This window comes from Ptychodera flava, chromosome 14 (genome assembly GCF_041260155.1).
Source record: "Ptychodera flava strain L36383 chromosome 14, AS_Pfla_20210202, whole genome shotgun sequence".
In the NCBI taxonomy this organism is placed as follows: Eukaryota; Metazoa; Hemichordata; class Enteropneusta; family Ptychoderidae; genus Ptychodera; species Ptychodera flava.
In genome coordinates this window covers 37,039,328-37,065,282 of record NC_091941.1, presented here as the reverse complement: position 1 = coordinate 37,065,282, position 25,955 = coordinate 37,039,328, and the positions used below count along the sequence as shown (strand labels likewise).

Genomic DNA, 25,955 nt, shown 5'->3' with positions numbered 1-25,955 from the left:
CATATAACAAATGGGCATCACTATATGACAAATGCACATTAAATAATCACTTTCCTTCACTTAAGACAGCTACGGCTTTCCATACCGATGCATATTAAATGTGATAGAGAATGAATGGCTGGATGGACATTTTTTTTCTTTTTCCGTAAGCAAGCAGAATTTGGGAATGCACAGTCACAGTAGTTCTAAAGATTACGCCAATCTTCCCACTAATCAGGGCTTTGACAACTTTTACAGCATGCCTTTGATGAATGTCAGTGAGTGTTCAGACCCCCAACGGACGACACAACATGAAGAAAGTGTGGAGAGACGCTGTCTATTTGGCTTCCATAACAGCGGTGGTATATTCACTGGATAGACACTGGAGGGAGATCTGTTGTAATTTCCCATACTTTTTGTAAGAAAAAGACTCTGATTGAAATGCAAGTGCCGCCAACTAAGCTGTTCGTGCAAAAAGGTGTTAATGCGAAGTTTTTCAGCGGGCGGGCAAATTTCTAAACTAATCAGCGGGCGGGGAGAAAATATCGATATTTACTGTGGACGGGGAAGAAATTTCAATACTTTCAGCGGGCGGGGAAAAAAATTTTGACAGTGGGCACCGGAAAATACGTAGAGGGAGGGGAAAGCGGCGTGCATGATAGAACTTGAGGAGAAATTAAGCGCCTAACTTAGAGGGGAGCAATGTTCCAAGTATACTGCTAACTGCTCGCACGGTTTTGCAATGTTCTGGGGTGCCTAGTGGGCATCTAGCTGGCGATAGGAAATTTCAGTAATGGGGAGAGGGCAGCGGGGAGCCTAAATTGTTGTGGGAGTGGGGAGCGGGCAGACTGTAGATACCGGAGGGCAGGGGGCATCAAAATTCAGTGGGAGGGCATATTTTCAGCGTATGCCAGTGGGAGGGCAGTTACGAACAGCTCTCACTTTCCCCTCCAATTATAGGTCAGGGTCAAAAATAAGAAAAATCGGTATATCAGCCTTCAAAACATGTTTTGTGATGATTTTGCGAAATTGATGAAATTCACCATTTGGCGGCACCTGTAAATGATAACACTAATTATGAGTGATTGTTGTACATGTATCGTGTACCGTAGAGACGAACTCTCGAATGAAATATGTTGAGGGTTATATTGCGTCTGTGTGTGTCAGAGTTAGATACTGCGTAACATATGAGCGAAGGTGTAAATTATTTAATTTGACGAAGACAGATCGTTTGGTTTTGAGTTGCTCGTTGCTTTAATCACTACAAATTTTGATACTAAACAAAGATAACACAAGATCAAAAAGTAAGCTAAAATATATTGAACGTATACGGCTAATCCCAAGATAATAGGACATCCATGTAAGTACAAGCCATGTTCATGAGGAATTAAAATCAAAATATGTAAAAGACTACTATAGCCAACATGGTGAAGGTCGGTTCATTATATCAAGGAGTAGGTGGCGCTGAACCCTTGGTAGCTCATTGAGTAATCCGAGAAGAGACTCAGCATCATGGTGTTGTCAATGGATTCATGAGTCTTGCCCCGTAAGGCTCCGGCACAGTACCTGTAGGTCAGCAATGAGAAACAAAATTATCATTATCGTCACCATTGTGTACGAGAAACAATACTTTGGAGAAGTCGTGAGGACCTTTGCCACTCCCCCTCCCAATGCCACTGATAAACAGGATTGGTGCGCGTTCCAGGGTAAACTCTGCTGTGCACTGCACTTTGTCGGGGAATTACAACTGTATACGAACGCGGTATGGTGCAAATGGCGCAAATTGAAAGGGGAAAGAACCATCAGTCTGAATATATATTATATACATTCTAGCATCAAATGTATGTATATATGGATGTACATATGTGTATACACATATTGAGGGCGCCGTGAAAATACAGGTGAATTCTCACGTCGGTGCATCAAAGCACTCACTTTTCAAACAGAAATCCCTTTCAGTCGATACTGAAATCTCACAAACAGCTCCATGAGGACCCCTGAATGTTCATTAGGTAATTCCTGTTTGATTCCGTTTCACACTGGAGGTAAAAACACGATTAGAACTAAAATGGGATAATTGGATTTTCATATTTTTAAAATTTCTCAAAAGTGTTAGGTGCCATATAGTTGAATGTTGCAATTATACAAATTACTCATAAAAATTAAGTGTGTAATGTATGAAGAAAAGCAGATGAGATTACATTTGAAGATTAAGTCAGCATTACTTCACCATCCGATTATCCCAAATTAGTTCCAATCGTGTTTAAAGCAAATGGTTATGCAAAACAAATCGGAATTTCAGGCAGCAGATCTTGCGTTAGGATGGTCCAGGGAGTGTTAATATCACATTTGAGATGCAAAAGTCAAGCTCAGCTGCCATCACATAATCTGCAAATGCACAGACTATTGACAACAAAGAGTATGGATTTCACACATGACTTAAAAAAAATGCAGAACAATGTGGAAAGAAGACGCACCACTAAACTAGGATTCCTACCACTGAACAACAGTTTCAGAAAATTGCTACGTATGCGCCAGTCTACCTGAACTCTAAGAATCAAACAAACCCAAAGCAGTGTAATTAAATCATTGGATTCTTTTAACTCGATTCTTGAAGAAAAGCAAATGAATGATACTGACTGAGTGTGAAAGATGAACGCAACAATGTACAGAAAATATTGACGCAAGTGTGTATGTGTGTGCATGTATATATCTGGTATATATCTGGTATATATATATATATATGGTATATATATACATATATATGTGTGTGTGTATATATAATATAAATATATTGACGCAAGCGTGTATGTGTGTATGTGCGTGGTGTGTGTGCATATATATATATATATATATATATATATATATATATATATATATATATATATATATTTGTTTGATGATTGCAGGATGCATGAAACTTAAGTAACATATATTATTTGTTCTCAGACTAATTTGTGATATTGACAAACATCCTTTAACCTGCTTGTTTGTTTGTTTGTCAGGCAAACTATCTCAATTAGAGCTGACTTACGTTAGTATACACATGTCGAGGTAGACTTCTTTACGGACTTCAAACCGGTCGTAGACGCAGTGCGAACCACCGTTTTCTACGTAGAAAACGTCGAACTTCAATGATATTCGGGAACCAGCTGGTGCCTGTAGAAAGGAGAGACCGACACCAATCAGTTTACTTTTGCGATTGGCATGGGTATATACGTACATGCAAATACTCGTACATTTATAAGCCTTGTGCATACTGTTATAGTTACAAGAGAGTTTCACGCCATTTATTATCAACAACATGAAACTTTATCAAAGAAGCTATAAGCTATTTGCATATAATAAAAACAATTCTCGGTTCACATTGCTGATCTGCAGCGTAAATATTCGCAATTTTAATGATACTAGAAATTCACAATGGACGCAAATCTCTGTTGAAATTCTCTGTGGAAAATTGTGATTTTGAGGGTTTCGCACAATCAAGACGCTTGAAAGTGAATTTTTTATATTACGTTTTCGAACTCAATCAACACAAACCGAAGAGCAGTGTAGAGAATTTATAATACATTGTAGGAGTTTTGATTTGATTTGATTTGATTTATTTAGCACTTAAAAAATAACCATACAGTACAAACAATAAAAAAGACAAAGACAGAAGTGCTGGGATAACACAGAAAAGTTAAAAACTTATTTCCACTATGGTCCCACGAAAAATAAAATCACAAGCAAATCGGCACGACAACAATTAATAAAAAACAAAATCATTTTGCTCACGTTGATTCATTGCTTCATAAAAATACTTCTTTAACTTTATTTTAAACAGAGAATTTGAAGTAATACTCTGTATATTTCTTGGAACTTTGTTTCATTCAACACTAGCTGTATATACAAAACTATTCTGATAAAACCGAGCCCCACCTTGAATAAAAATAGAATAGGGTCCGGATCTCGTTCTATGGACATGACTGTTAAAAACAAAATTATCAGACAAATATTTTGGTGCTAATCGTAATGTAACTCTATGTACATGATTGAGTTTTATATATGCGACTCTGTGGCTAACAGGTAGCCATCCCATTTGTTTGAAGTGAACCGATTCAAGGTGTGCTCTTGGTGACATACCAAGGACAAACCGTATAACTTTATTTTGGGAAGTTTGAAGTTTTTGTTTGCTTTTTAGGCACTATACCAGTAAGAGCTTGCATAATCAAAATGGCATCATATCAAACAGTTAGCCAACAGTTTTCTCGTATGAAAATCTAAAAATTTCTTATTACGATATAAAAATTTGAGACGAGAGCATGTCTTTTTAATAACCTTAGATGCTACTGTTTCACCAGACAAGGATTGATCCAAGTCAGTACCAAGATATTGCACACACTGTTTTGCAGCGATGTTGACATCCCCACACAGAACCTGCATTTCCGAACACTGTTTTAATTTTCGACTAGAACCAAACAAAATGGATTCTGTTTACCTACATGAAGAGACAATTTATTATCAATTAGCCATTCATTGAGATAACCCAATTCCTTACTAAGTTTTGTTTGAATATGTTCAACATCTCTGCCAGACACAAGAAGAGCTGAATCATCAGCATATAAGAGCAGTTTGCATGACACTGCTGATTGCATATCGTTTACATATATTGAAAAAAGTAAAGGCCCCAGTATAGAGCCTTGCGGGACTCCACAATCAATTGAGTTATTATTAGAAACAGTACCGTTCACGTTCACGGCCTGAGTTCTACCAGACAGATATGACTTGAACCACCGTACTGACTCTTTATTCATGCCACATGCATCAAGCTTTTCCAACAGTATTGCATGGTCAACCGTATCAAAGGCTTTCTGAAGATCTATCAAAACCATGCCTGTTAGCTCCCCTTTATCCATATTTGACCTAATATAGTCAGTAAGGTGGATCAGACAGGTGTCCGTAGAAAACCCAGGCCGAAAACCAGATTGAAATTCATACAAAATGTCAAACATTTTAAGATATTGTTCAAATTGATTGTAAACTACTCTTTCTAAAACTTTGGAGACCACACTCAAAATTGAGACTGGACGATAATTTCCTCCAAAGGTCTTATCTCCTTTTTTGTAAAGAGGTATCACTCTAGCACGTTTAAGTTCAGATGGCACTTCTCCATGATGAATAGACAGATTTATAATGTGTGTAAGTGGAGCACTGATTTGTTGAGCTCCATATAATTCTGATTTAAACATAGGGTTGGTATTTCGATGCCCAGAAACAATAGGTTTCTTTTTGATTGAAGAGTTCAACACATATACTTACCTCTAACAGCCAGTGACATTCTTGATCGTCTCCATAGTTACCAGGATAGTTTGGTGACGTCACTGTACCTGTCGACGTCACAGTTATCTTGCCACCACACACTATTAATGAGGAACAAAAAAGAAAAAGAAAGTATATATCGCTTCGAAGTAAGAGCAGAGCTAACCTTGTATGGAAATTTTTGCAAAGTACGTTTATCCAAAAATCTTAGGAAGCTTAGAGTATAAAGTTCGTATCGCTGCTTTGTATCGGTAGACGCTAATAGAAGTAGTTTTGACAGTAATCTAAATTCATTCTGCTTTGACGCCACGTATGTAGATATTGGGTTATTTTAGCGCGCTATCGTTTTGAATACGGAAATCTGCTTTGATGGAGATCTTAATAAGAAAGGATGGTAAACAAATGTCAATTGTACAGCGAATGATGCAGCGACAGAACAGATGAGACACTTAGTTCTGTCTGAAGGATATAAAATGAATTCACGAAGAAGTATTAAATGTCGCGATCACATTTTACAAATCTGTGTGAGATCAATGGTATGTACACTCGGAGAGGAAGGAATGGCACTGACCTGATTGGTTCACCAAGTCGTCACACGTAGCACCTGTGAAGCCACTGGGACAGACGCATGTGCACTCCTTGCCGACATAACCGCCGTTGGAACAGACAAGGTCGGTGTTACAATGTGCTGAAATACGCATGTGCATATACAAGTTGATGCTGACGTCAGTATGGTACGTTGAGATTTTGAATACGCTATTCATAATCACATCAACATAAAGTTATGATAAGTTACAATGATATCCACATCGAATTTGACAACGCCCTCCTGTTGACATGCTCTACCTTTTAATAACACCACGATAACCGAACCAAATTTGAAAAAATAACTGAAGAACAACTATATTAATAATAATAAATAAATAAATAAATAAATAATAAAATAATAAATACACGATTAAACCACTGTCTTTGAGAGTGCCTGGCCCATTGACTTATCATATGACGAACTGAATAAATATACGGATGACCCGTGATGAACTCGAAATTCTGCCTCCATAATACAGTTTTTGTCACCTTTTTTGCCTTATGTGCAATGTCTCAGAAGCCTTTAGAAAATTGGTTGACTGCCACGAATTTTTCTCATTGAGTTATTTTCAAACAGCCAATCAGGTAGAGAGTAGCCTTCTTTTAAGGCTCCTCAAATTGCTGTAAATGATGACAATTTACCAATTTCCGAGCCGCTGCACATTGTAAGTTTTCTCTCCTAGATCAGTCACACCCCTCAAACCTTGCGTTTACTTTTTGCTCCTGATATGATTAATAACTCACCGTTACAACTGTACATGAAGTTCACAATCTCGTGGTCGAAATGGGAGAGTCCCTTTTGTTTTCCCATAACGCTTTGATGGTCTGGATGGCCAGCAACGATTGTTGCTTGTCCATTCGTGCTGAATGCCTGTACAAAGTTCAAGTATGGCGTTTAGTTGAAGGTTTAATTTGGTTTCAGTGGCAATACCGAACGTGAGTGTCATTCGATTCTTTTTACAGGCCTTGTAAGTGATCGTTACCATAATAGAATATAAGCGTTTTTCTTAACCAGTTGATGTTTTAATAAACATTGAGAAAAGCAGGAAACGCTGAAATATTGCTTTTGCCCGTGATCTTTCGACGCTTTCGACAGAATCATTAATTTGATAAGAATTTATTGGTTTTAACAATTTTCCCATGGAATATCTAGCTTTAATCTGATCACCAATAACATCTTCCGTTATAAAATTGACAATTATGGTGGAAATTCTCCTCCAACCCTGACTTCCTGCAAAATGGCAAAATCTTGACAACATCTTCGACATCATCGAATAGCTTTTCGGGTAAAGATGTGTTTGCTTAGATGTAAATCTGTCCCATCTAGATACTTGACGGACAAATTTACGCAAACTGCCGATAAACAGGCCCGTAATGTATCATTGCTGCTTCACACCTTGAAGCAAACGCATTGTTCGATTCGATGAGCAACAATGTCTCCTACAAAATCAGCTACGGATCCAATAACTTTGCGCAAACCTGCGTATCATAACTTCATAATTATATGGTGTAAAACTTTAAACAAAGATACTGATATCGCTACTTGTGCAATACTTAATCTGTCTTAACATTGTTCCTCATTACTCTTTTTGTCAAACTCTACATCTTACAGAAATAACGTTTGTAGAAGCAGCTAGTTTTGATAGCGTAGTGTCATATGAATTGTTTTGATTTCATCTATTACCAAATCTCGCGAGGTTTGCTTGTAGGCGAATTAGAAAAGTATGTAATTAAACGGGTTTCTAGTAAGGAAGGCTGGCACACTGGTCTGGATTTTTAAGCAAGAAAATTGTGTGAGTTTATGCCAACACACCTTGGTTTCACCTAGGGCGGATATTTGCTTACCTTCGGAGTGTAGTGCATGACAGAACAGACGTCGTAAAGGAATGGACTGGCCTCGGTTTCAAAGTTGTCCCGTTTTGCAAAGTTTCCTTCTCTACCTGGCTGTATATTTTCCTCGTGGATGGACACGAAAGAATCCCTGTCATTTCGGACGTGTTCGTGGATAAGTCCGATGGAATGGCCAATCTCGTGTAATACTACACCTTCCTGTACGACAGAAAATTACAAAATAATATGTGAAACCCCCTCTACGACAAAAACAACAACGATTAGATTACTTCTGCGGTTGGTAAAGAGACTTATGGTAAAGAGCAGATAATTAGACGGAAAGTTTATCAGCCGTGTTATAACTGTCTTGAAGCCAAAAACGGTTATCGCGGGTTAAGTCGGCAAAAGTTTCAAAGCTCCCAGTCTATGGAGTGATAGTAACAAGTGTTTTCAAAATACGTTCATTTTCATGTAAAATAAGTTGATTGTCTTTTATCGCCGAAGTGTGTAAAGTACACGCCCAACGAGCGATGACGTCGTATAGGAGTAACGACGTGTATACATGTGACACTTGGTGTCAAGCAAAAACATTCCTATGTTCAACGCTTTATTTATTGGACAAGTATGAACGTTGAATGTCCGGAGAAACAGATACGCAAGGGTTTGCATGAACGCATGCCCGAAGAACGGACTAGGTTTGACTTACTGATCTGCAGGCACCCTTCTGCAGGGACACAGGACGTGTTCGGTTCTTGTAACCCATGTAGGCATAACAACTGTTACAAAAAATAAAAACATTTGACAGTGAGAGTACTTCTGGTGCATAGCACTTTACTAATAACTCCATGCTATTAGTTTTCCGGCGAGTTGGGGAAGCCTAATGAAAGGCTTAGACAGGAATTCAACAGCATTAAATGCCGAGTAAAACATGTTTACATCCATAAAGATTTTATTCCTACCGCTGTGCCTTTTCAAAACGTTATTTAATGATTATTTTGAGATACAGTTATCAAAGAAGCTTTATTACCATGGCGCTGAGTTTTTGATGAGTATGGCCGACGAGAAATACACAAAAACACATTTACTTTGAAGAACGTCGTCTTCAAGCGTTACATTCAAGTTTGACACTACTCTAATATTCAACTCGTCAATTACACACGCAAAAGGCGTAGTACTCTGGTACGAGTAACCAATGATCATTCATGAAAAGTGTGACACCAGTGCCTTAACATTCACACCGTGTGTGAACATGAGCCATTGCATGTCCTTTGACAGCCTGAGTATCGATCACTATATATCATGATACAGTTTTGATATAATATTGTATATTCCAAATTTACCCGAGGTTTACTTATAGAAATTTTAGAAAATCTGTCAAGAATCCTACATAAACACTATTATAAAAACCTACCCAGCACCATCGATGAATGATAGCTTTCCGAGGTGATTGACGCCTGGGCGGGGTATGGCACAAACTGTAAACAAGTCTTGTCGGCCCACGCTGCCATTGCTGTCTCAACGTATGGTTTCATACTTGCATCTGATAGACGAGACGAAGGTACATTGTCATGCGTTAAAGGGAAATCGATGTAAATTTTGATAATATTTTCATGATTTTTGTTCGGCAAAACTGTAAAATTAGCTATTATTTTCCCTGCATGTACATACAAAGTATTAACCTTACAAACACTACACATTTTGTACAACATGCAAGGTCAATGTCGACAAACTAGTTCAGGCGTGACTGAAATTATAGACGGTAGCGACTGTAGTGAAAGTAAATGTCAAAAATATTGTTGGGTATTAAACACGTGTATACTATATACAACTCCACCCCTAGCCAGATAAGCATTACTGATATGGCTAGGGGTTAGGACAAAAACAAGTGATTTCATTACCTATAGACCAAAAATACATAGCTTTTTGATAATTTTGCTTCTAATCAGCGCTTTAAAATTAACACAAATAATGGTATAAATAGACCCTGCAAGAGGCCACCCCAAACTGACAATTATAAACGAATATTACGTATTTCGGTGAGATGGCTGCGATTCTGAACTAGAATTTTACAGGCCTAGGACTGTTCAATAGCACAAGGCAATTCCTTGATTATAGAATACAGGTTCTTGTTTCCTAGTCACTCATAATCGTAATCTTCAAGCCTTGACAATGCTGACGTTACTAATCTTCACCACAGCTAACAACTTAAACAGTAAGTTTTCAAACCCTTGTCCTTCAAGAACGTGGCTGCCGCAACTTTTATAGCTGCTGTAACTTTGAATGTTTAAAGGTGAAATTTCGGAGAAAATGTTTCCAAAATATACCAAAAGACATGAAATGTTAAATACCTAAAGTATCGTACTCGTAGGGAATGATACCACCGGGCCACAGTAGTTCATATGACGGGACTTTCCCTTCTGCAAGTCTTTCGTGCCTGCTTCTAACTCTCCATCTCTCATACTCCTGGCGTTCTTCCTCTGACATCATGATGTCGCCCTCTACGGCATTTCCCGCGATCTCTGCGTCGGCGGGGACTATCTCAGCCTCGTCCTTGCTGAACAAACGTTTCATAAGACTATCCTGCAATGGAAAATTTTGCTTTGTCATGGAGCACGGAGGAACGCATGAATCAAAAGGTTATGACCATAAAAGGTATATACAAGTATACCTGATAGGAATAGGAGAAAAGGTCTGGATGAGAGAGAGAGAGAGAGAGAGAGAGAGAGAGAGAGAGAGAGAGAGAGAGAGAGAGAGAGAGAGAGAGAGAGAGAGAGAGAGAGAGAGAGAGAGAGAGAGAGAGAGAAAGACAGACAGACAGACAGACAGACAGAAAGACAGACTGACAGACAGACAGACGGGGTCATAACTGTCCCTTTCTGTAAAGAAATCTTCAGTTTCCAGAGGGTTGTGCTCTGGGAAATATAAATGAAATCTCCCCTTCAAATCATTTTTCCTGAGATATGACCCTCACGTCACTTCATAAATTGTAAAGGTTGCTTGTGCCACTATTATGTTAAGCGGCAATTTCAATGCTTTAACTATATCTCGATTGTATCTATCTTTATGTATGTATGTATGTATGTATGGGTTGATGTATTCAGACCAGTAAGCATTGTAATTAATTTTGGACAGCTTACAGCCATGATATAAAAGATGCACCTAATACCTGGCAGTGTCGCTCTCAGGATAGCTGTGTATCCATGGTCCTTCTATAAACATCAAGATAACCCCTTTGTGGGAGTTTTCAAGATAAAAGATGGCCTTTTTGAGAAATATTGGAGAAATGAGATCCAAAACACCCCTAATTTACAAAATGAGAGGGGTAGGTAATATCACCATACGTGTAAATTGACATTTTTGGTTAAATTCCAATATCATATACTTTTTATAAACATATTGCGCTTCTAATCACCCTATAGTTGGCAAGTACATTTTTATCAATAGTATGTTAAACATCTTTAACTATCCTTTACTGTGTTTTCTTTTCGCTGCGTACACTCCACATTATGCACGTCACCAAAATTGAATGACAGGCGAAATTTTGTCTTTTCCAGGGGAATATTCTATGCGTTTGAGTCACCATCATATGGGCGTATTTGCTTGCTGTGTTTAGTGCGCGATTTTCGCGCAGTCAGTAACTTTTAAAGGGCAGAAAATGGCTCGAAATGCGCAATCTGCGCAATCGCACAGTCGAGAGAAACCCCTGTATATATATATATATATATATATATATATATATATATATATATATATATATATATATATATTTATAGGCAATCAAAACCTTATGTTTTATACTACCTACCCATCCACCCACCCACATACCCACATACATACATACATGCATGCATGCATGATCGGCAGATTGTCATCCAAGATTTTCATACATACATACATACATACATACACACATACACACACATACATACATACATACATACATACATACATACATACATACATACATACATACATACATACATACATACATACATACATACATACATACATACATACATACATACATACATACATACATATACGTTCAAATCTCATGCTCCGAAGCAGCCAATCAGATTGTACGTTACGCGATCGCGAGGTCAAGTGCGTCGATCGCAACGAGGTGTTCCCTTGCTTTTATCATATCCATGTAAACATCTGATTGTTGTTCAAATCTGCAGCCACAAGTACACAACAGGACGCACTTTCAAATTTCAGTCTAGAAATTTGTGGCCACTTGGCTGTCTTGTACACATTATACTGCAGCTGAAGTGTATTAAAGTAACAGTAGAGCTGAGCAGCCAAAGTCGTTCACTAGGCGCTGCTCACTGTATGCACAGTCACTCGTGAGCTATTCAGGTCTGGGACTATTCGCTCCATAGACGTGTGTACGCACGCCTATGGGGCGAATAGTCCCAGACCTGAATAGCTCACGAGTGACTGTGCTGTATGTCTCAAAAGTAAGCTTAGCCCTGCGTACGGTGCTGTGTGTTCCTTGCGTATCTACGGCCTCCCACCACAGCTCTGCTGATAGCTCTGCTGATGGAATACACGGAGACGGCCACTTACATATGATCATGCGTACATTTTCTCCTCATAGTCAACAGATGCTTTTACCGGTATACACATGGCAATTTTAGTTTTTTGATGTTTATTTTGTTGAACATTCAGAAAACAGCGAGAAGACGTTCCACTCTGAAAAACACATTGGTCGGCCTCAGCGTTTCTGCTGATCGTGAGTAGGGCGCGGCGTACGATCGAGACTCTGAGGTACAAATTGGCAGTAACAATGACTTAATCGTTCATCGTTGGATGAATAATGTTTTATGTTATGGTTTGACGGCAGTAAAACGTAGGTTTAAAGATTTTTAATGGAAAAGCAAAACAAGATCTACCACACTGTACGGCCGATGTCATCTTGTTATAGCGTTGAAGCAAGGAGTTAGCATACCTCCATGGTGGAAGGAAGTTTTCAAACATTACGCTCATAAATGACATTGACATCGCTTTCACATTATAACTTTAGCGAGACCTAGAAAATAGAAGAACACTGTAGTCTCATGGCCGAGTTCCTCTACTGGCCGACTTCTGTAGCTGGCCATTGCCGAGCTCGTAACTGGCCGAGCTCTCCCACTGGCCAAGCTCGCAACTGGCCGACCTCTCTTCTATTCAAAAATTTGCTCTCGTCGCAAACCGTCAATAGTTTACCAGCGATTTATGGTCGGTCAGGTGTTCAGATACCAGCCATATCTTGCAGGAACGTATCTAATGGCGTTATCTAATGAGTTATTCGGCTGAAAGTAGTTAGAGAAGCAGGTAAAGGTCGCATAAGCTTTTCGTGCGCGGTCTAAACCAGGACCAATGTCACCGTATATTTCTATGAGGGTCAGCAGGGCTGTAATGGGAGGCCATTTTACGGCTGGAACACACAGCATCGAACGCAGGGATGGTCTCAAAGTCTGTCCGCATGATTTCCGTTTGCACAGTTATTAATAAAAGGTATGTTTCAACATTGAAATTACAGGCACAGATGATTTTAAAATTCGAGTTGCACCTGTGTTTACAACTGGGTGGATGGCTTGGTTACACACTTTAATGCCATTTTGATTTTTATGTGTCTTCTTCATGCACATGCATGCTTGCGATTCATACCTATTGTTCTCTGTAAGGCGCCTTCTGATAGGTCGGCTGTTCTAGCCAGAGCGCGAGATTTGAACGCGACCTTCTATGGGAGTTGGACAGATGAACTGAGAGGCAACAGCAAGAGAATACTGCGTACGCATAAGAAGACGTCGCCGTACTCTACATCTGATTTTAATCAGATTGACATACATACTCGCATACATACATACATACATACATACATACATACATACATACATACATACATACATACATACATACATACATACATACATACATACATACATACCGATCATGCCGATAGTATATTTAGTATCAGATACTACAGGAGTTAAAGGAAACTGTCAATTTCAACTACTGTCATCTATCACCTACATGTAAAATAAAAATCTTGGTTCACAGTTCTAATTAGAATAGCAAAAATCTTATCATATTGGTACATACTGATTTGTTCGGTTTAGAATAGATGTAGTGCCATCGAGAGAACATTCATAAACCAAACTGCTGTATTGTTATAGATTGTGAACCAGTGCTGTTTTACCTATCTAAGTGGACATTTGATATCATGACACTCAGTATCAGTAGAGAGCTTGTAAATGTTGATAGTGTACTCATATCCTATCATTGCAAACCTACATTGATTAAGGTAGAGTGAACGATATTCGCAGTTTTTCTTTCAGGTATGATGTCACAGTGACACTTGAAGTCAATTTTTATCGCTCTATTTATTATGCTATAAGCTGATATTAGTGCGTTTTGCTGCTTGAATGTATAGCCTAACAACCAGCACTCTTTTGAGTACAGAATATTGTTTGAATGGTTCACTGACTTTTATTTAGAATGAGACCAAAGGAAAAAAATGTGCTGTTCCGATAACCCGACTTACCCTATTGTTTACCTGCCGACCCTAAACTTTTTAGAGCTACGAAATCACGGAAGTAAAAAAAGAAAGAAAAACCCATACAATCACGTGTTCGTCACCTGGAATTTGATTTTTGCTTGAACGAGGACGTCTTTTATGTTTTTATTCCATTTATATGACTGTATGAATACGTTTTCCTGGAAATGTTGTTGCCAGTGTTTGATCGCCCTGACCCCTGAAAATTGTACATTAAAAAATAAAAAATATTTTGGAAAAAAAAATCCATGCCGACCTACCCAGCTTAATTTTGAAAACCATGCTATCAGAACAGCACAATATATTTTTTTTTTGCCTGAGGCCATTTTTCTATTTCTATTTTGTCACGGTTATTGGATCTATGAGTATGTATAGGTTTTGTTCAGTGTTGTTGTTTTTTCTGTTGTTATTATTCGTGTCAATCAAACCTTTTGTAAAATATGAACCCCTGAAACGGTCTATTGTAAAACTTGACCCCCTTCCCTCACAACCATTTTTATGAAACCCACCACTGATTTCGAACGACCCCTGCAAAATGAACGCCCCCTTATGTTCCAAGCTTTCAAATTAGAAAACCAGACACATTACTCGCATCCACAATACTCTGACATGTAAGATCGTGACTATATCATTTGTAAAGGGCAAGTCACGTTTTGACACTTTTACCCACACGATAAGATGTTTAAAAATATCCTATACAGTCTGCACGATCTTGTATTTGGTCAACAGATATATCAGCGGCAAACTCATTCGACTTATGCCATTATGGAATGTTAAAGTTCCATTAGTTTTAACTGTTGATATAATTTGAATGGCTCGTTATCATTGTTACATACAGTTTCTTGCTCTATCTCCTCCGAAAGTCATGTTAAAATTTCGAATATTCAACTTGTCAAATCTATGTCTTTAATGCTAGAAAATATTAGTCCGCAGAAGAGTCAATTTGTCAACAACTTGAATATTAACTGTAGCTCGACGTGCTGTACACAGTCTGTCATGCTCGTAAAGCGGGTTCTGTGTCTTTCAACTTACATGTACTTACTTGGAGGGGAATAAGAATAAATGTTGTTTTCCAGAACAAAAATATTTAAAATATTGTCAAAAATTACAGCTAATTTGCCTTTGTAAGCGTAGACCGTTATCTGAACATTTGCGAAATGTGAGTTCCACACGACGTTTGCTAACAAAGCGTCACCGATGAAGAACGTTTTAATGACGTAATTAATCGCACCAACGTTTGTTACACGAACAATTGATAAGAGCGATAAGGTTTCTTCATTTGCTAGATCAACAAAGCCGAAAAAACATGAAGAATCATATATTCATTTATTACACGCCTCATTTATCGAACATCGCGCCCACCATAAAAGCCAATGCTAACTTGTTGAGGATGTCGCGGGCCGCATAGTCATCATTTAACTGAAAGTGACCCGGAACTATTTTCAACTTGACTAGTTCGGGATTTCAAGATGATCACATTACATGATGTTCATAGAGAGTCCAATCCTTTTGAAAGTCATATAAGTCGATAAACCGGCTTATGGTGATTAAAATATATTAATGCGCCATTCGATGATAATATCTGTTTTTTTGACGGAATTTCATTTAACATGGAAATAAAGCTAGTAATTATCATTTTCAAATAAATCAGAACATATGGAATGTTCACTTTGTAAGAGAGGCATGTAATAAAAACAGTACAGCCCAAACAAGGGACTATGTACCCTCGAGGCAGGAGACCATTTGCCTTTCTGCCGTCGGGTAAATGGTTACCTTCCCTCTGGCACGTAGTTCCTTATTTGGGCTATAATATATAATATTGAGCGTGCTCGTCTCGTCACAGTGATGCTTTTGGTTCGTATTTGTCACATTTATAGTCAAAGTGTAACATGAAATTAACGAAAATGAAAATGGCACACTTTGAAATGGTTTTCACTATGTTATCTGCTATTGCTCACTGATAGAGACACAATGGTTACAGCTATCTCGCCCTTACAATGATGGCTCCTTCTGAGCCAAACTCACTCACCTTTTCCTGTGTTTGTCTTTCTTTTTGTCCCCTCCCAGACCCACTCACCTTTTCCTTTTTCGACTTTGGTTGAGCTGTAGCTTCAATGACAACAAACAGCACAAACAAGACGAAAAGCTTCATCCCTGCTCTATTGCTGCGTAATGAAGAAAGGAAAATGGGAAATTGTGAAACCCACAGTTCTTTTTATACTTTTGCAGTGGCATGCAGTGAACAGTAATTTATTAAACTGTAACATTACGATTATTGCTGACCAACGGCTCTCACATCTCAGGAAATTTGACTCTTCAAATCCCAGCATGCGTCTAGTCACACGGTTGCTAGGTTTTACGTGAAGTGGGTAGTAAATGAAAGGCTGTTGAGCTGTGTTGCAAATGTAGCACAGGCACGTCATCCGTGTTTAATCGAATTATAATTCATTATTCTGTATTTAAAAAATGAACACTCATCCATGAGAGAAAGAGATCTTATTTTTCGAGTCTATCATTTCATAACGACGACATCAGAGTTTCTAAAGCGAGGCTCAACTTAAGAACAGCCGTCTTGACATTTGCACACATGAACATATTGCTGATCGATTGTGCGCTTCCAGTTGTTGCATTATATGAAGATGAATATGAACAGATGCGCACAACATGTCGCGTTTTTAAGACAAAAAACGGGTTGCTCTGATAAAGTGAATATATCGCCGAACGATGCCAAGTATTAAAACTGAGGCTAATAACCTGAAGACAATCAAAAATGTCATTATGCCCTTATGATTATGTCTCAGAAATTCAATTTGATTACCAGAATAAAGGGAAAATATTGAATAAATCATGAGCAATACCGAACATGCGAGATTATGACAAAAAAATCACAAAATTACAACCAGGCCCAACACAATTCAGTTACATCGTAACCTACTACATGGTGTCCTTATAGATTGATAGGCTAAGTAAAATGATCAAACCAGTCGGTTAATAATTTGGGAATCGGAAATGCCACTCAAAAAATGTAATTGCGCAAATGTTGTTCATCGTAATAATAATATCATCCGCTGCCTCATTGATTATTTACCATTTTGACCAGAATTCTTCTCCCTTGGGCTTCTTTATGCCTTAAAAGACTTTTTACATTATTATCACAGTGATATTTTTTCCGGTACACCCTATAGTCTCGGGACCCTAATAATTTATTCACTGTTTTCAGCTGTGATAAATGCATTTTTGATCAACCGGAATGGGCAAATTAAACCTCTCAGTAAAGTACATTTTAAGGTTACATACTCGACCAGCACCTTTGCATATTGAGTTCACTAAATACTGGACCACTGGTGGTTAAATCTGTCTTGCTGTCGAATGCTTGCCCATAATATTTTATAATGTTACATTTTATTTCAGGGTCATTAAAGTCTTCGTCGCTAATGATCTAAGGTATATTAAATTACAGAGTAATCTCTCGACGGACAGTGTTTGTGCCGACACGACAGGGCAGTTCTGCTTGCATGACTCTTACACTAGCAGATGCCTTAACTTGAACTGCTGTTGAAAAAAATTTCGTAATCGACCAGAAAATATTATACAGGTCCCTATTTATGGTTGCAGCAGTTTGAATGACAGTTTTAGGCACAGAGCTGAATGCGACAGCGTCTACAGGAGGTCAAGTTCTTGGACAAAAATTGTCAGGTTAAAGAAGTCAAGGACTGACACAAGAAAAGAAAAAGGCATGACCGAGCCTTAGAAAAACCATATGGCATATCATGGACAAAAGCAAAGAATTGAAAACTTTAAAAAATGCTTATCTCAACGCAGATGACCGAGAGGGAACTTAGTGTCGCAGATGACAAATTCAGCTTTCTGCAGACATTTACGACACTGGCTCTGTTGGCGGCGAATTCGTATTTTGTCATATTATTTTACCCCTTTTCCAAATGTAACCCTCGTTGCCGTAGCTCTCACGACCGTGAAGGCAGTGGAGAACTGGAACTGCTGGCGCGTACGATGGCGCAAAATAAAACAGAACAAAAAAACAAAACAAGACAGAAACACCAGCTGCGTCAAAAGGGCGTTTGTGTGGGGTCACGGAATTTGACGGCGGTCAGCAGAAGTTGTCCAAACTGGTCGAAACCGGTTTGAACTGGTTAGCCATATCAGGCTAGGACTTTCCATGCTACCGACTCAAAAGTGAATACAAAAATTAAATATGTCACTTAATTAATTTTGCACGCGGGAGGGTATAAATGTACATATGTGGTCTACCTCTGAATGTTAAAACCTTCAGACCTCCTCTCTAGTTCTTTTAACAAACAAGTCCCCCTGAAACCCATTTTATTTGAAATGTTATAATGTTAAACGGCCTATTTAAACATCATAGAACGTGTATGAAAGATGTGGCAGACTCCCATGTCAATTTTCACATACGAATTAATTCAAATTAATACACTGTAGGCCCTTCAAATGTACACCTAAGATTGATGCGAACTGGAACAAATAAATCGCGTTTTATAAATATCCTGTCATACTGTATGAGCTTCATAGGGTTTTCTATTTGTTAATCGGATATTAAACTTCATATGTATCTGATAATGATCGGAGTGACCGACCTAGCGATTATTTGGCCTCTCTACCATCGCCTATTTTGTTCGATTGATGAGTCGTACGGTACGAACATTTGATGCAATTAACCCTTTGAGCGCCAAAGTCAATTTTTGTCGCCTTCATAGAATGTACCCCAGTCAAAATTTTTCATAATTTTGCCAAAATTTTGATGAAAAACCGTAGCCAATGAAATGTGATGTCTGTTTGGTCCAAAATTAACAAAAAAATACAGAAAAATTCAAAAAATTGGTAAAATGTTGCACTAAAATTTTGGTGGGAAAAATTACAGCACTCAAAGGGTTAAACCTGTAAAGCTCAATGCGCTTTTAACTTTTTAGGTATTTTATGTTAATTTTGTTCAATCTAGATCTGTACAATTTAGTTTCTTGTTCTACTCCCAAATTCATCTCGAAATGCACGGGTTTCAACTTGTAAACACAGGCTGTATGTGTAATATGTAATGTTTTGTTGACACTTAAATTTTAGTCCCGACATGTTCATTAGACAGCAATGACACTGAATATGGTTACAGCTATGAGCTACTTAAGCAAGGTTTAGGCTAACACTTTGTATTTGAACTTACTTTATACAGAAGAAGCAGATTAGATCGTTTTATAAAACAAATCAAGAGAAATATGTCAAAAATTACAGCTATCGTCCCCTTAATTCCATTTTCAGTCGCAGTCGAGAACTGTGGACGTGCGCGTTCTGGTGCGTACACGGTAGCGTCGATGACGACGCTACGGATTCCTTGACATTCACGATGTTAATGTAGTACACAGACTACGCGGCTGCACACTCTACTGTGTGACGGAAGGCTAGCGAGTGAGTTCGCTAAATGATTGGTAGAGTTTTGCCATAATCAACAAAACCAGATGTACAGTCATACGACGGCGTAGTTGTATTATAAAGTGACATCATATCAGCTGAAATTATTTTTCTTGTCATGGGCATATCATTCACAAAACAAATATGAAACACGCGATGATTCGTAAAGTAAAACGCCAAAACAGATGCAACTGGAAATGATTATAACGTGTCACTGATTGCATCTCTGCTTCATTAAGTTTCCAATGATGTTTGAAAGTGTACAGCACCCAGTAACGAGTTAGACGAACTAAATCTAAAGTATACATACCAAGAGAGGAAAATTAAGAGTTACAGCTCTAACGTCATATGACGAAAAAATGTCAACGGTATTTGCCGAGAAGCGACTCATAACAGGCTAAAGAAGCAAATGTACTGAAATGCGTTTTTTCGCTACAGTCCGATTCAAAGCAACAATCCCCTTCAATTCGCTCGTAAAATCATAAATAAGACCAACCAAACAGTGCATGCAGAAATGTTTTCTTTGTATGTTTGAGAATAAAGGAATGACGTCGGGCTCCATACATGTACGTCAAAACGCCACCGCACCCACATTTGTCGCCCAGAAAGAACTAAGGTTTAGTTTGCTGAGCTGAGAGCAATGTCCAAACTTACGACAATAAAATTATCTCATTAAACTATTGGCTTAGCAAAGCTGATTACATGTCGGCTGGGTAAATTGCTGAAATGCCGGGCAACTGCTGTTGAGTCAGTTTGCAACGACTCAGAGTTCTATGTTTTCCATTTGAAAATTTCAACGAATGCAATGTCTATTAGTAACAAACAACAGCGAAAAAATCTTAGTTTTATATGTCAGGATATTTTTGCTGATGATATTTCAAGCTGTCTCGGAATGGAAAGTCGTCTTTTGACAAACCTGGCGCTCTCTTTACCAGTCTGCCGGATTGACTCGGAGTCAGCTTCCGCATAGCCAGGAATGATGCTGTATATAAGACGGATTGCTGCCTATCACGGCGACTGCTCATTTTCTGTTGTCTTAAGCTTGCTATGTCTAAGTTCAGACATGAGGGTACAGCATTAGCCCTCTTAGATTTGACTGACTAAATGACACAACTAAACACCAAAGCAACGAACTGCGTCGAGATTATTTTCTCAAGAGCCCTTGAGCAAAGTTGATAAGAGCGATAAGATTTTTCGATTTGCTAGATTAATGAGGCAGAAAGAATGATATATTCATTTATTACACGCCTCGTTTATCGAACGTTGCGCGCACCATAGAATCCAATGCTATCTTGAGGATGTCGCGGGACGCATAGTTACCATTTGACTGAAAGTGACCCGGAACTATTTTCAACTAGACTAGTTCGGGATTTCAAGATGATTACATTACATGATATTCATAGAAAGTCCAATTTTTTGAAAGTTATGCATAAAAATATCGATAAACCGGATAACAGAAATTAACATATATTAACGGGCCGTTCGGTGATGAAAACCGTTCTATTTTTCAACGGAGTTTCATTTAGTATGGAAATAAAGTGATCGTGATTGTCATTTGCAAATAAATCCGAACAATCATTTGGAATAATAAATCAGTACAGCCAAAACAAGGGACTATGTACCCTCGAGGCAGGAGATCATTTACCTTCCTGCCGTTGGGTAAATGGTCACTTACCCTCTGGTACATAGTGCCCTGTTTGGGCTAATATATGTAATATTGAGCGTGCTCGTCTCGTCACAGTGATGCTTTTGGTTCGTATTTCTCACACAGTTAGTCAATTGCAACTCGTAACATGAAACTAACGAAAATGAAAATGGCACACTTCCAAGTGGGTTTACACTGTAGAAGCTATTTATCATCAAATGACTCAAAACTAAACACCTCAGCAACGAACTGCGTCTAGATAATTTGCTCAAGAGTCCGTGAGCAGAGCTCGGTACCTATGTACCTTTCTAGATCTACATCAACAAATGGATTTTACAATGCCAACTGAATGTTAGATTTTAGATTGAAAAAGTTGTAAAAGCTAGCGTTCGTAGACCTATTTCATCGTATCTCATAAGCGCATTACTGCTACAAATATCATCTGGTGAGACAACAAAGTGTCATGATATTACTCCAGACGCCATGTCTTTTACCTAAAGGGACGTGGTTGTGGGTGATGTTGGATTACTACATCAAAGTTCCGCGCTATTGTTTACGGCATGTTTGTTGTCATTCGATATTCAAAGCATCTTTCAACAGTTATGCATGTCTCTATGAGAATCCTGTTTAATAACGGTTTAATATTAAATCCGACAATCAATGGCGTATTGTTAAGCATCAGGCAAGCTTTCTGTTTGCTATGATTAGCAGTGTCACGATATCCCTATTTATGATGTACCTGTGTAAATGTTTTGACATTTTAGGTTTTTGAACAATAGCAGCGTACTTTCTGAATAATACACATTATACCCCTATTCAGTGCTATGATTCTTTTAGGTTCTCTTTTACTGTCCATATGAGTCTTATTATATTCTCCTTGCAGTCATTATGAGAACTCATCTCCAGACATAATATCAGTTACATTCTCTCCACCAAAACAGAAGGCTTAAGTGAAAGGACTTTGTCTTAAGACTTAACATTTTTCGCGCTCCAATCTCTGGGTCTCCCGCTCAAGAGTTCCGGCCAGGATTGACTATCTTCATTCACTTTGGAGAACTATCGATATTTTCCGGGCCCCCGATAAGGAAGATCTCCTAGTCCCTTCCTTTCGTCTACAGTGTGACACAAGCACGTTTTAAAGCAGATATCTCTCAAAGTTGTCACGATTATATAAGTCGTATACTTGACTTGACTCGATATACTCCTGTCGCAAAACATTTCAAGGCGTTTAAAGCTAGGAATCTATCTATAAGCATGAATAAAGGGAAGATGGAAGAGAAATCACCATACCTTATGAGAACCATCCTTCGAATGGGATGTCACAAAAAGCGTCAACGAAGAGAGGCACAACAAGCTCGGAATGGAATATCGTTGAACTGGAATCATCAAGCGAAAAACAGCAAGTTTATATCTTGTGATTGACCAATCATTTGCATTTTTTGTTGCATTTCAACCAGTCACTTGTTTAAACAGCTTTAGACCAGCCGAATCTTCAAGGCGCAAGTCAAGGTATTTACGATATTTGACTTTTTCTGTGACCGCTGCCAAAATGCTGGACATCTTGTTGCAATTCCGGTTGTCTGCATAATTGTAGAAACCATAAATTCTGTTTTCTCGAAGTAAACCTGTGATAGTCACTGCAAAAACAGCGTTCGACTAGTGATTGCAACGTCTCCACATGAAATTTAAGTGGTAGCGAATTCTCAACATTAATGTGATAATACTATAAAAGTATTTTGGTTTGTATGAATCCTTTTGTTACATCCGTATCATGGATATTGTACTGATGTCTATGATGACTTAAGTTGACATGTATGTGCTGTCTTCCCGCCATCCTATATACGTATCCCGACAAAAAATTACGGCGATAAAACGATATTATTCTTGAGCGTAGCTCTGGTTACTTTTATTTTTTTAATCCCTCACGCATACTTGGTTGCGAATTAAAGGATAAAAGGAAGGCTTTAATGTTCATGCTAGTGTACGGAGTTAGATGTCACCTGGTATTGAAAATCTGGTAAACTATATTGTCTTGTAATTGTGCACGGGGAAGATGCATTACAATGAATTGTGGTATGAGAGATCCTCTTACGTGTATGCTAATCTTTTTAAATGCGACAATTCTTTGGATTCTCGTACGATTTTGTTATTCTCTCATTTGAACAGAAATGTGAACGTGCAATGAGAAAAAACATCCTTTATAACAACTGTGTAATGTTTTAATTTGCGTTCTACAAAGTACAGCTATTGTTACGTTGTTGTTTATCAATAGCCAGATATGATATGTATAACATCTGGCGCTCTTTATCTTTTAATCCTGAGTAATCAGAAACACTTGCATACAGTTAACGTTTGCTTATTTCTAATGAGCCAAGTACTAAAGATATATTATAAATGTGTTTGGATGGCAGCCAATTTTTATATTAAAATAAAAAACAAACAACGACATCGTTATGCTTAATTTTAATATTTTTATTAATTTACCTGAACAATCTGTGGATGAATTTGCTTCTTTTGTTGCATCGGACGATGCGGTAATTTACAATATGTGAAATATGACTTTACGGAAGTACAGAAATAGAATATAGTGTTTTGAAAGATATTGATGATATGTTGTCTAGAGGGTGGCAAGACAAATTAGTTTAATTGAATTACGTCTTCCATATGTTGTCACGAATGATTTGGCAGGTGTTAGCTTCCGTATTGAACATATGTCACACCTTCACGTTCCAATGCCCTTTATACGAACTGATATCATTCAAGCTACCAGGGTGTCATGCCATTGAGTTCAAATTTCCGAAATGCGACCCACATTTTGTAGATATCTATTTGAGCAGACATAGATCGACATATTTTTTTCTGCGATAAGATTTGACCTGTTGCACTAGCTACGTTATCGTCTTGCTTGTAAATTCAAAGTCGGTGATACTTTAGCCTACTTCTTATCCATTGGTATGTAAAGTCACAACGTCAATTGTGCCAGCGCTTGCCGAGAGGAACATACTGTACAAAAAATTTCTCACAATCATCAGATTATCAATGCAAATAAGAACAAATCTAAACTGACTCTACTTTAGTATCTATTTGCCATTGGTTTTTAATGACAACTTTCGCATTGTGAAGCTAATTAGCACATCTTAAGGATTTTATAGCATGTTCCATCTCAAAAGAATTTGGTCTTTAAGCAGCGATGCATCAGTACACCCAATACCTTGGTGATATGTAATGCGGTTCCTAAGTTTAAAAGCGTACAGTAAGTGAGTTGTTGTTGCTGTTGTTTCTTTATTCCTCATTTTTAAAGAAGAGTTCCAGTAAATTTTACAAATCACAAAGACTTACATGATTGTGAAAAAGAAAAAGCATTCAAAAAAGGAAAAAAGTTACAGTCGACAGAAAAAAATTCCAAAGCAGTTTAAATATTGCCAAGCAGTTCTCTCTCTCTTCTGGCTGAAAATAGTTTATGAGAACAAGATTGGAACAATTTTGGGATAATTGGATGGTAAAGTAATATTGATTTTATCTACAAATGTGATCTCATCTGCTTTTCTTTTTACATTACACACTTGTTTTCATAATTAATTTGTATTATTGCAACATTAAACTATCTAGCACCTAAAACTTTTGAGAAATTTAAAGATTATGAAAATCCAATTATCCCAAATTAGTTCCAATCGTGTTTGATTTACTTATTACCAAGCAGAGCTGAAACAAAGCCTTCATCTCCCAAATTATAAAGGTATACAATGAAATGAACGCTGACGCCGTCAACCACTTTGGACCAAAGGCGATTTCTCTCGGTTTCTGTACCAAAACATGATGTAGCTAGGTGAATTAGCATGTTACTTGTACCTTCGTTACAATAGGGACACTGCATACCGTATACGTCTCCAGCTCCAAGTTTGACAAGACCTTTGAGATACACGTAAGTACCTCTTTGAACTCAGGAAACGTTTTTACAAAGCGGTATAAAAAGAATGGTTCAATTTTTGAATGCAACTCATAGAAGGAATAAATCTCCGAATTGTTTTCAACTCTGTTCCTCAAAAAGAGTGATTTCTCTTTCATAAACGGCGTCTGTAATAATCGATTTCCAGATTGCTTTGGTAGGAAAATATCCGGACAAAGAGAATTCATCCAGAAAACATGATAAATTGTTCTTAGCAAAAAGACGCACTATATCAGGTATGAAGCCGCTTTCATTTGTATCTGTAGACATTCTGAATTTAAAGAGACGATACAGAAAAACGTTTTTGCAGATTGAATCATCGCTAAGGCGGCACAGTGTACCAAATAATCTTAATTTACATAAATCTAAATATGCTTCCATTGAATACAAACCGAGCGTACTCGAAGCAAAGTCTGATTGAGTTCGTGTCGGTAACCCTTGAATAACTTTTGCAGCATAACGTTGACATCTTTCCAATATCAACAGTTCTATTTTGAAAGTGTCCAAAGTTCACATATGTGAAAAGGTGCGGGAATGCACATTTCCCCCAAATTTCTACACTGATAAAAGGATTAAGCCCATTTAAGTTATTACCAGAGTTGCGAAGCGAGTTCAAAATGGCTCTCGCTTTTGTACACGGTGAGACTGTTCGATCAAAATATGTCAATGTGCTGGTTAATTGCATGCCG

The 25,955-nt window shown here is 38.0% G+C and overlaps 1 protein-coding gene across 1 annotated transcript; it reads right to left on the bottom strand.

Annotated features, from left to right (window-relative positions):
* Window positions 1-1,211: 1,211 nt before the first annotated feature.
* On the bottom strand, window positions 1,212-22,698 carry LOC139150717 (blastula protease 10-like). Its single transcript, XM_070723131.1, has 11 exons — window positions 22,611-22,698; window positions 16,317-16,404; window positions 10,047-10,278; window positions 9,110-9,238; window positions 8,405-8,474; window positions 7,714-7,917; window positions 6,613-6,739; window positions 5,852-5,968; window positions 5,281-5,381; window positions 3,014-3,138; window positions 1,212-1,545 (listed from the first exon to the last, which is right to left on the bottom strand). Exons 5-11 carry the CDS (start codon window positions 8,459-8,461, stop codon window positions 1,422-1,424), a joined length of 855 nt encoding a protein of 284 aa, XP_070579232.1. The 5' UTR covers window positions 8,462-8,474; window positions 9,110-9,238; window positions 10,047-10,278; window positions 16,317-16,404; window positions 22,611-22,698; the 3' UTR covers window positions 1,212-1,421.
* Window positions 22,699-25,955: the final 3,257 nt, after the last annotated feature.